At 32.6% G+C, this 13,267-nt stretch overlaps 1 protein-coding gene across 1 annotated transcript; it reads left to right on the forward strand.

Annotated features, from left to right (window-relative positions):
- Positions 1–453: 453 nt before the first annotated feature.
- Positions 454–1,444, forward strand: LOC131627965 (uncharacterized). Its single transcript, XM_058898820.1, has 2 exons — positions 454–757; positions 867–1,444. Exons 1-2 carry the CDS (start codon positions 454–456, stop codon positions 1,442–1,444), a joined length of 882 nt encoding a protein of 293 aa, XP_058754803.1.
- Positions 1,445–13,267: the final 11,823 nt, after the last annotated feature.

Genomic DNA, 13,267 nt, shown 5'->3' on the forward strand with positions numbered 1-13,267 from the left:
TAAAAAAACTGAACCACTTAAATGGTTAATGAACTGAACCATTTAATTTAAACAATTCAAATTTGGTTTAAAACTGGTTCAGAACCAGTTTTATTTTATAAACTGATTTAATTATGAAAATTAATTTCCCATAAAAAGAATAAAAAAAATTGAAAAATAAAAAACATATTTTTTTAAAAATAAAAAAAATTCCAAAAATAAAAATAAAAATTAGAAAAAAAATCTCGAAATTTTTTTCCCGTCTATTTATGCGTCTAAGGGGGCAGATGGCCCCACAAAGTTTACACAAAGCCTTCCAAGTCTATTTTTGGTAGTAAAGTTGTTGTTTTTGGCGGGGATTTTCGTCAGATCCTTCCTGTTATTCCAAGGGGCAGCCGTTCTGACATCATTCACGCGAGCATCAACTCTTCATACATATGGGATCACTGCAAAGTTCTCAGACTAACAAAAAACATGCGTTTGTTGCAATCCACCACACCTTCAAGTTCAACAGAATTAGAAGAGTTTTCAAATTGGATTTTAGATGTTGGAGATGGAAAACTGGCTGAACCAAATGATGGATATGCAGATATTGACATACCAAAGGACATGTTGATATCCAATTTTGATGAACCGATAAAGGCAATTATAGATTCAACCTATCCTAACTTTCTGCAGAATTACAAAGATCCCCAATACCTTCAATGTAGAGCAATATTGGCTGGAACTTTAGAGACAGTTGATGTCGTAAATTGTTATGCGCTAGATATGATTCCAGGTAATTATAATATACGTTGTTGGAAAATGTTTATCAATTAAATCTTTTTACTGGTAAATTATATTTTTACATTCTGATACAATCTTTTGCCTTGATTGAAATTATGTAGGAGATGAAAAGATTTTTTTGAGCTCCGACTCAGTTGATCAAATGGACACTGATGCTTGCGATTCTTTTGATGCTTTGACAACGGAATTTTTGAACACCCTGACGGCATCCGGTCTTCCACAACACAGCATTAGACTTAAAGTTGGCACCCCTATAATGCTCCTGAGAAACATTGATCAATCTGAAGGATTGTGCAACGGTACAAGACTCATTGTTACAAAATTGGCCGACCATGTTATAGAGGCAAGGATTATCTCCGGTAAAAATATCGGAAGTTCATTTTATCTTCCAAGAATGGATATCTCTCCAACACAATCACCCTGGCCTTTTAAATTAACAAGAAGGCAATTTCCAATCATTGTGTCCTACGCAATGACGATTAACAAGTCGCAAGGTCAGTCGTTAGACTATGTTGGGTTGTATCTGCCAAGGAATGTCTTCAGCCATGGTCAGTTGTACGTTGCAATATCAAGAGTGAAAAGCAAAAACGGTCTCAAGATACTAATCCACGACAAAGACAATGAAGCGGCAGACACTACCACCAACGTGGTATTCAAAGAAGTATTTGAAAATGTCTAATTATAATCCATTTAATTAGTATCATTTTGTAATCCAGTGTTGTTCAAATTGTCACGGGGATGATTATTGTAGTGTTGGTATTAAATTACAAATACTGAACCTGATAAATGCATCATCTGAGTTTTTTGGGTACATTCCAAAGCCCAACACACGGTTCCTTTCATATTTTAATAAAATTTCACATCTATTTTAAAGTTACCATATTCAAAAAAGGGTTAAGAATTAATATAATCTCTAAATCCAAAACAGAAGCCTACATATATCACACACACACCATTTGAAATTCTAAAACAGACAGAACAACTTAAAGTTAACAACTTTCTAATTCTTTTAAAATTAATACCATATTTATATTATATATATATATATATATATATATATATATATATATATCCAGCACCCATTCATATAAAAATACTACTATAATTACCAATTAAAAAAAAGTACTGATACTATCCTGTATGGTTATCCATAAATTGTTTACAGCAAAATGAAATTAAACTTTCTTAAAAAGCCAAAATAGTTCACAGAATTATAAAACAACACATAATATATCAGCAACACATTCTTCATCAATTCCCACGGACAACACAGACCAGAATTTCTTCGACAGGTGGGTACCTAATGGTGAAATGCAAAACATCACCTTTCTTGAAAGTCCTGCTCTTCCCAAACTCATACCACCCCCTGCAAAGAAACATTTCATTCTTATCTTCTCTCTTCTTGAGCACACAATTGTATGCCTTGCGTCTGTCCGTGTCATACAGCCCAATGGTGTCCTTGCCTTCCAATTCACACCCAGTTATGACCTCAGCAGGAATTTGCTACAATTCATTATAAATTACAGACATTAGCAAATGGAATACTTTCGGTCACTTAAATTTAAATCATACATAACTTATTGTTTTATTAAGAACTTACAAGAACTTGCGTGCCCATTGATGGTGGGTTTTTAACCACCTTAATCCAACTTTTTTCATTTTGAATTACAACCGAATCATCATTATGCATGTATTTCAAATAAACATTTAAAACTATTATATAATTAACCATATCTAATACTAAAACGGAATATACATTTACAAATACGACACTTCTACATATTTTTAAACATATAACATAAATTAATTTTACTTACCCTTCCATATCTGATGATATTGAAACGTGGTCATCTTCAACCTCTTCCATAACTTCTTTTCCCTTCCTGTATGAATCCCTTTCTTTTGCAATGTTACTTGGTCCTTCTTGGTTGATTTTGCTCTTAGACGGCTTATTAAATTCTTTGCCATACCTCTCTTCACTGCATCCAGAAGAAACACAATAAACCATTCTTTCTAACATTTTAACTACAAACACAGCCTTATTATCATTATTTATTACGCGCTTATTATCATCTTTAAATTACATGTATTAAATCCTTTCCTGCTATCAGGATACTACTAACATGCAAATAATAAATATCTAAATACGAAATAGCAAGTCTATTGTATCTAAACATTTAAACTATAATCACACTACTTTTATCATTCTTTATTACTTACTTATTATCACATTGTATCTTAGAGACATCCAACATTCATCCAGAAACGCATCGAAACATTAACGGACATAATTTTTAAAACAATAGACAGGCCAAGCAATTAATATCTAAGTAACATATATAGTGTATACGTTTTACCTTTCAGAATCTGAAGACAATACAATCACATTTCGTCGGGCTTCTCTTCTCGACATTCTTTTCCTTTTCCCAGCACCAACAACTACATGTTCTTCAGTTCTTGCTTCAGTGTTTGCAGAACGCTTTCTGTACACCCCAGATTTGCTTGATTGCCATGCTGCCTTCCATTCTATTGAAGTGCGACGTTTCGCAAGACCAGCCATTATTGCCTTAAAATCATTTTCGCGTCTCCAAAGGCATCCCTTCCATTTTTTTCGGTTATTCCTCTCCCAAACTTTCCTCCATTCCACTACAACATGAATCAGTTCCAACACCCTGCGAATCTCAGCCTCCCTCCTCAATCTTTCCCAATTGTTCTCCATTCCAAGTTGCTCGATCGTCCTAAAAATTGCAACAACAAAAATTATAGGGGAAAAAAACAACAACAATGAACATGCAACTTACATTTCTTCAGATTTAACAACATCTACATATTTAATAGACAATCCAAGCATTCAAGCTAAATGATATTCACATCTCTTCAGATTTAACAACATCTACATATTTATTAGACGATCTATACATTCAATATACATGCAACTCACCGATCGGGAATGTCATATGGCGGAGAGTACGTCATTGCCCAGCGAAAGTTTCTTTGCTACGTCGACCAACTGCTCCTCACCAGTACGAAACCCTAACGTCCTTTGGAGAAGTAATGTTTCTTCACTTAGGATCCCAACTTCTTTATCTATACTTCTTGAACCAAACGACGATAATTTAATACTATAGTAAAGGAAACAAATGTATCTGAAAGGTTAGTTTAATAGAAATGTAATACAATTGGTTAATATAGGAGGTCCGAGCGCACGATTTCAATAAATCTAAATGCTTATTTTTGGATACTCAACAGTTTTTTTGGTTATAATAGACCAAGCGATTTCCATTTTTCAACAACTTCCTATATATGATAATAGGCACACACTTAAATGTTGGGCCGTGGAACATGTCCACACATATTGTAATCTATATATAATAGATGCACTAACTATTTATAAAGGACAGCATTGTAACAAAATTATAGTTTTCATATTTCCATTAAAAAAACCACATTAAAGTTAGGTGTCACTATATTTATCCATAACATACAAAAAACACTTATAATGTGCAGACAAACAAAACTATATTCGTATATTATGAAAAATATATTTCAAAATAATATTCTATCAAGAAAATATGAAATTTATATTTCTCAATAATATTATATCAAAACACATACTGTTGGCCCTTAACATGTTGGAAATTTTAATTGGGCCGCGTCATAAAATTTTTAAATTTCAATTTCTTTTGATACATTTTTTAACGTTTAAGATTACTTAATATGACTTACATATTTATGGAAGAAAATTATTATGTCTTGATTTTCAACAATTAAGGCCTACAAATTTTTTAATTTCTTCAACTATTAAACTTTTTTAAAAGGAAAATTATTACCGTTTTCTTTTACAGTTCCCTTTTATCAGTCCCATAATTTAATATAATCAGGATATTTATCTACAACCATACTCGAAAACAATGTACATTATTGAAAGAAGTTTGCTTCATAAATTTAGTACACCGTTTTTAAAAGATTTTATTAAATTCATTGGATGTTTTATCAATTTATTAGACAAATAAAACTGCCTCCAAATGATTAAATTATAGATTATATCCTTTTTCTATTTGACAGTGTTAAACAACACATATCAAGTTTCTGTTTGTAATGGTAGAACGGTTGATATAAATCCAACATTACTACATAAAGATTAAACTCATGTTATACAGGTTTTTACAATTATAAAAACATTTGATTGTATCATTCGCAATTATAAAAAACAGCACTTTACAAAGTCACCATCCTAACGCCTTTCCACAATTAAATGCACATAAGGCGAAAACCGCAACATGCTCCAGACTAAAGTATCGCCATTGCAAAGTTTGATACTCTTAGCTAATTCATACCAGCCCTGAGCCATGTACCTTTCATAAGTGCTTGGGACTCCTTTCCTCCTCGCCTTATGAAGCCTGCAGTTGAACACATTTCGAGTCGCCGCGTCTACAACTTTAATTTCATCCTGATATACTCGGAGGCATTTCTTAGCTATTTCCTTTGGAAAATGCTGCATAAATACACAGATATTTTAGCTTACATTTCATATTGTTCCTATATTAAATGAATACGAATCACATTATATTGTGTTATCTTACCATCACATTTTTTGCACTTTTTTTGCCGTTTGTAATACGAGTTTTCCAAGTGAATTTCTTTGCCCCATTCGACAACTCCTCTGTAATATCAGTAGACGCCTTCCCTTTCCCTTTCTTTGATTGATTTCCCTTTCTCAATATATGCGGATTGACTTTTCCCCGCGATGAAACTGCCCGAACGGTCTTTTTTTCCTTTTCTTTAATTCCTACACTTCGTTCACTACACATATTTTTCTTTGAAACCATCCCTGGATCCCCATTAACACTGTCAATCGTCTTATCCTCAATCGTTTCTTCCATTGGCTCCTCCTTTACATCCAGAATCACAACATTTTCATGACTTGAAGGTTGAGGAACTGCAGTGGCGGATGTCGTAGCCATTTGATCAACCCGATGTATTTTCCCATGTTCTTTTACTCTTTGCGCTTTCTTCGAAGCTTTTTTTGCCTTATCTGCATTGTAGCCCGTTTCAGCAACCAACCCATCTATCAACCTCCATGCTCCTTCGTCGCTAACAACCAAAAACAATCATAACAATAGTTAAATATTTGTCTTATAAATTTAACGAAATTATTAAGCCATTTGAATTACTCAATAAAAATTATCTTGATACGAACAAATTCAAGATTACTGATGATTCACAGGAAATGAATATGAACAATCAACAAATATTCAGAATATGAACAAACAAATATGTAAAACGATCCTTAATAGAAACACAGACTTAATATGAACAAAAGATTACCCAACAGTAGTAAAAACCCAAGAATCACTAATCGAACCTGATGTACTCTGTTTTTGCAAATTCAGTTTGAAATACACATAAACCCTAACGACTCTTGGTACGTATTTTTTTAACATACACCTATATACTTAGAGAATCTTCAAAAAAACTTCACAGAAAAAACACGACACAACCGACAATGTTTCATCACCCATACATCTATAATAGCCATAAGAGGGCATATATCACAGTTAATCTTTAAAAAGTTGATTTCAGAAAATTTTTCAATTGCAGATAAATTTTCGCCTTTACCAAACACATTCATCTCAACCCATTTAGAAACAATAATGCTTCAACACTGAAACTTGAAATAATAACAATCAGATTTATATTCTTAAAGTAACGATGAAAAGCAGTACCTGATTTCTACGCCGTCTTCGTCTGATATACATCCGTGGACAGTTTTCCTTCCTCCGGTCATCTTCTCTAGCATGCAGGAAATCTGGAATGACCGTACTGTTCAGAAAGCTCGCGCGTTTGGTTTGCCGAGGGTGCTTTTGTTTTCAATAAAAAATGAATTTATAAGCTGTCTCTCTGCTTCCGCATAATGTTGGGCAATTTACAGCTATTAATTTCCAATGGGCCAAGAAAATTGTTGGGTTGCCCTGACCAAGAAAATTCCCAATAGCCCAAGAAATGTAGAAGCGATTGACTAATATGTTTCTTTAACAAACGCAATTAATAATTAACAAATTCTTTTTTAAAATAACCCACTCATCATATTAAAACTAATAATGGTTTTTTTTATATAACTAAATTACCCATATATTAATTTGTTATTATTATTTACATCTTATTTACCACTATTAAATACACATTAAAATAATTTTAACAGACAAAATGTGTCCAATATATTTTTTAATCAATGCATTAAAATATATTCCCATTTCATATCATGTATATTTAATTTAATATATCAAATCCACACAATGTCAAAACATTTTTGTTGGGCATCAAAATTCAACTGTTTAAAGTTTTTCATATAGACAATGATTGTCATATGTATATTTTATTGCAAATCTTCTCTTAACAATTATATTGAACTAATAATATTTTGAAAAAAAAGTACATAGACTTAACAAAATCAAATCCCAACATAAATTAATTTATTTAATAATTTAAATATTGTACATCCCCAGGACATTAGCCATATATATTCCCCTATTAACTTCACATATCTTCCATAAATAAGTTTGATATAAAGCATACCCAATCAATAACAAATTGTATCTGTCAAACAATGACTGCTACAAAACCAGCAAATAAAAGCAATTGCATAACAGAATATCATAACATTAAATTTGCATAAGTTCTTATCAATCCATAGGCAATTACTAACCAAACAAAAATTCTGAAGATTAAATAAAACAAGTTTTTAAAATTACATTCAAATTACGACATCAAAAATTACTAAACCAAGCAAAATGATTAAACCAAAAAATATTGTTCTTCAAATAGTCGTCATCAATGCATCCAGCCTAACCATTAAAACATCAACAAATCACCATCATCTAAACCTGCATTTTACATACATAACAATGTTAAAAAAATTCCAGAAACATACAGATTAAAATGCAAAGCATTCAATATCAATGTTATACAACATTATATGTCAACAAATACAATCCTAACCATTGTTTTCAGTTTCTTCACCAACTCTGTCCAGATCTTCCATTCACTGTCATCCATAATACAAACATTTTATGATTCTGAAACCCAAATAATATCATCTAACATAATTTCAAACTTTTCGTAAATCTTTGAACAATAAAGTCATACCTTTCATTTTCAAAGCGTATCCAACCAACACACACTCCATCGGATATCTCTACCATTCTGGGTTTCATATCCAATCCCACACTGCCCATAACATCAGCTACAAACTGAACATCTTCAACAACAGCAAACCTCAATCCAGATCTGATTCCTTCATGACTCCGCATCCAATTGATTGCAACCATCTCATTCTGCCACACCCGTGCGATGTTGTTCACCTTGCTATCACTCTCCCACATGCATGCAACATTGTCCAGTACATAAACAGCCAAATCAGTGCACACCTTCGTAATCCGGTCTTTCTTCATCTTCGCTCTCATGCGCAGTAGTTTAGATCTTTGTTTAATCTTCGTTTTAATGGCGAATCGCTGTAAACGATCTTCAACCAGAATAAATTTCAAATTTCTACATGATAAAGAACAAGGTTAAATCAAAATCAAACTCTTATAAAAAAATGAAAGAAAAATATTGGATTTAGAAGAAAAGAATCCACAACCTGCATGCTTTCTTAACCTGTGAGAAGGTACCCATTTTCGTTCAACCGATGGAGTAGATTTCGCTTTTGAGATTAAAACCTAATTTCAAGTTCCTCTCATCCACTTATATACTGAAACGTTCCAACCTCTTAGACTTCTTTTTCCAAAGTACAACTTCACATACATTATCATTACTTAGTAGGGAAACGTGCAAAAAATGTGGGAAACTGGTATACTGGCTTTTTAGATGACTACATAAAAAATATATTAAACTCTTCAAATGAATAATTAATATCGTTTTATCAATATACACATCATTCTGTTAATTTTGATAAAATTTAATACATTGAATTATTTAAATTGGGTCTTCACTTGATTTTTTCAAAATTCAATTCGATATATTTTTAATTACATTAACTGAATTTATTTTTTACAATTCCTTTACTACTTAATTTAATATTAATTATCTTCATTCATATTTGGCCATAAGAAAACTATATAATATGCTTTAATTTATATTATTAATTAACATTATCTATAAGATTAAATTATAAACATTGCTTTTTTTGTCTTCTATATTTTTCGCCAAAAAAATATAATATATTCCCTTTTTTGATATATTTTTTGTTATATATTTTTGACAAGCTAAAATTTATTATGCTAAAATAAATTGATTTCTAAACAAATATATTTTTTTTATACATCATTATTTAAATATCGGAATGGATTTTCATACACAATATAATAATTAATGAATTTATATGTGGTACATTTTAAAACAATTTACAAAATAATATTATTATTGGTTAGATATATTATTACGTGACCCATGCGAACGCAGGGGTAATGGATACTTATGGTATATTTTAAACAATAACGTACGCGAGCGGACACAATGGTAGATGACTACCAAATTATATGAATTTCATATTAAATGAAACTAATTTTTATATGCATTTTATATTATTATATATTTTATTATTATCTATATCGAATTTGCGTGACCCGTGCAAACGCACGGTGTAACACCCGTATATTTTAATTTTTAATTTAAATGGAAATTTAATTAATAATTAGAATTATAGGTGGTTGTGGGAATTAATTGGAAAAGGATGGTTTATGGTGTTGGGCCAAGTGTGATGTTAAGAAATGAGGGGGTGTTATGTTAGTAAAAGTTTTATTCCAATTAAAAGGTTATTTTATAAAATAATAAGGAATTGAGAATGAGAAAAGGAACGTGAAAAGCAGAGCAGAGGAGATGAGGGATTGGGAAGCTGGTACGTGAAGAGGAGCAATGGAGGGAGAGACCAATCAAGAATCTTTGGCTAAGGTAAGGGGGGACTCTCCGGTTATCATCTATTATCGTATTCTTGGATAATAATATTGATTAGGGATGTTGTTGAGTCAATTGGATTATATGTCGGGTTTTGGGAGGTTATGAATTGATGAAAATTGCATGGATTATTGATTGATTATGTGTTGTTTTGATGTGTGATGATGAATAATGATGCAATTGATGATTAACTGCCTGTATATGACGTTTAGAGTCAGTTTTGGACTCAGATTGAGTCAGATCGCAGGATCTGACGCAGACCCGAAAATCTGTGAAATCGCCAGTTCGCGTCGCGTCCTAGTGTTGGCGCCGCGAAGGCGTACTTTTTCCTCGCATCGCGCCGCGTGCATAGGTTGGCGCCGCGAACGTGTTTGTGTGCTTCAGGTCGCGCCGCGAAGTCTTGGTTGCGCCGCGTGCTGTAGCGTTAGTTGTTTTCTTGAAAAGTTAAATGATGTGTAACTTTCGAACCGTAGGTCCGTTTTTAGTGCCGTTTCGAGCACGATGAATCTTATGAGATAGCCTATGTTTTAAATGATGAAATGAGGTGTGAATCCAATTATTTTTAAATATGATTTTATTTCTTGGTGTATGATGTATTGTACATATATGTGATGAGATGTGTTAAATACATGATATGTTGAAATATTAATCATGTGACGATTTGTTTAATTGGATGATGTATTGTTGACATATATGATGAAATGTGACAATATGAGATGTTGTTTTGAAAAACATTATGATGTGATGATTTGTTTAGAGTCGTATGATGATGACTGATTTGCTTTGAAATGATGTGAATACATGTGTGTCCTTATTTTTGATGACGATGATTGATGTGGACCCTTGTATGTTCTTTAATGATGATGATGATGATGATTGATTATATTTGAATGATGCTAATGTATATAAACATACTTTGATGATGATGATGATGATGATGATGAAATGGGTATTTGATGATGTTACTCATTAGACTTGACGATGGTATAGTATGTTGTATATGTTGCATTCATTCATGTTCATTGATGATACTGTATCCATAAGGGTGTGTTGGATCAGTGAAGGGCATGATTCCCATTGTGTGGAATCTGTGCCGGCAGGGCCGTATCTTGATGATGTTGGATCGGTCATGGGTTATTCCCATTTGATGAGGTTGGTACCACATGCATAGTGTTAGTTCATACATATGCATACTTTTATAACATGATTGGATGTATTCCAGTGTCATAAATATTGATGATTGTGCTGCTTGTGTGTTTTGTTGAATTAACGTTGAGTATGATTGTCTGTTTGAAAGATGTGTTCTGTTGATGTTGGTGTAAACGATAGATGTTCCTGATAATCTGAATATGATGAAATTGGGTGAATGATATAACTATGATGTGTTGTTATTTAAGATGCAATAACATTTGTTAACTGTGATGAGACTCACCCTTACTGTTGACATTTTCAGATTGAGGATAGCTGCTTTCGACTTGGTGAGGATTAGCTCATAAGTCAGTGTATTAGTGTAGCGTCAGGTGTCATGCTCTGATATTGTAACACTGGGGGAACGTTAGATCAGAGTTTATGATGATACTCTATCGTGTTGTTATTGTATTAAATTATGTGGGATATTGCATAGATGATGTTATGCTTATCCGTATGATGAATTTTCCGCTGTGTAAACATGAGAGGTTTATGTATTATGACAGATTGTTCCTTAGTGAAAGCATGACAATGAATTTATGATAAATTGTTTTAAATTGAATTGTGGCACCCTTGTTTTCATGTTTTACTCTGAAAATTATTTTATAAATTTCCGTGGGGTTTAGAAGGGTGTTACACACGGGTCCTTTACTAGTCTAAAGTAGTAGTACCTACACCTAAAATATTTATATGCATGCATATGTATAGTACCCACACCTATGTTAAATTGAAAAATTACTCCAATAATATTCTCTTTAAGTTAAATTGATAAACTACTGTCTATAATCTATATCATTTATGTTGGATGCAAAACTGTAAAATATTTCGCGAACAAAACCAATGATGAAAAAACTTGAAGTTGAATTTGCATCTTATTCTTATAATTAAAAAACAAATATCATGCGATAGATAAAATAAATAAAAAATATTAATGACAGTAGTAATTATTTTTACATTTAATATTTATACTAGATTTCACAGGCAACGTCTTATAGATTTAATTAAATTATTTGTACACGTAAAAAATTACAAAATGATACATTATACATTATATATATATATATATATAATTTGTATTATAGAGTATGCACAATAAATTGATTTTAAACTAGTTTATAACTAGAAATTGATTGTAAACCAGTTTATAAATACAAACTGGTTTAAAACCAGTTTGAAACTGAATTGAAACTGTTTTAACAGTTAATTGATTTTTTATTAAAGTGGTTTTCAAAAACTGAACTGAACCATTAATTTGGTTCAGTTCAATGCAGTTCTTAAACCACGAACACCCCTAGTTCTGACAAGCTCGCCTGCACCGATAGGATCATTTGCCCTGGTTCGGACAAATTCACCTGCACCATTAGGATCGCTTGTCCTGATTCGGACAATTTCACCTGCACCATTAGGATTATTTTCCCTGGTTCGGACAAATTCACCTGCACCATTAGGATCACTTGTCATAATTCTGACAAGCTCACCTGCACCATTAGGATTATTTGCCCTGATTCGGACAAATTACACCTGCACCAATAGGATCATTTGCCCTGGTTCGGACAAATTCACCTGCATCATTAGGATCACTTGTCATAGTTCTGACAAGCTCACCTGCACCATTAGGATTATTTGCCCTGATTCGGACAAATTACACCTGCACCAATAGGATCATTGCCCTGGTTAGGACAAATTCACCTGCACCATTAGGATCACTTGTCATAGTTCTGACAAGCTCACCTGCACCATTAGGATTATTTGCCCTGATTCGGACAAATTAAACCTGCACCAATAGGATCATTTGCCCTGGTTCGGACAAATTCACCTGCACCATTAGGATTGCTTGTCATATTTCTGACAAGCTCACATGCACCATTAGGATTACTTGTCCTGGATCGGACGAGTTCACCTGTATAGAAGATTGTTTTGTGAATGCGTATGCATATGACCCTGTTGTTTATGTAATGTGGATGTCTGAATGTTTACATATGTACATGTTGCGTGTATGCAAATGAGTATGTATGATAACCCCAACGCTTTATCTCCTTATCACCCATTGAATTTGTCTAACCTCGTTTGAAATGTTCGTGAATCCTAGTTCGGATTGTATTTGATTGATCCATTGATATTATCCTTTGTGAAAGAGCTGTGGTAGATCAGAATGATCGCAGCGTAAGGTGTCCACTGCCCTCCGGAGATTTCGTAGTTTTATCCTATTGCTTTTGTATTGAAGTTTGTAAGTTTCTCATATTAAATCCAAGTTAAAGCTCATGAAAGTAACTTATCCTTTGCAAATGGTATTGAAATGAGAGAGAAAGCGTAGTATGTAAGAAAAGAAAACTTTTATTGATATTGCCTTGAATTGGCGAGT

Source organism: Vicia villosa, unplaced genomic scaffold, assembly GCF_029867415.1.
Source record: "Vicia villosa cultivar HV-30 ecotype Madison, WI unplaced genomic scaffold, Vvil1.0 ctg.000417F_1_1_1, whole genome shotgun sequence".
In the NCBI taxonomy this organism is placed as follows: domain Eukaryota; kingdom Viridiplantae; phylum Streptophyta; class Magnoliopsida; order Fabales; family Fabaceae; genus Vicia; species Vicia villosa.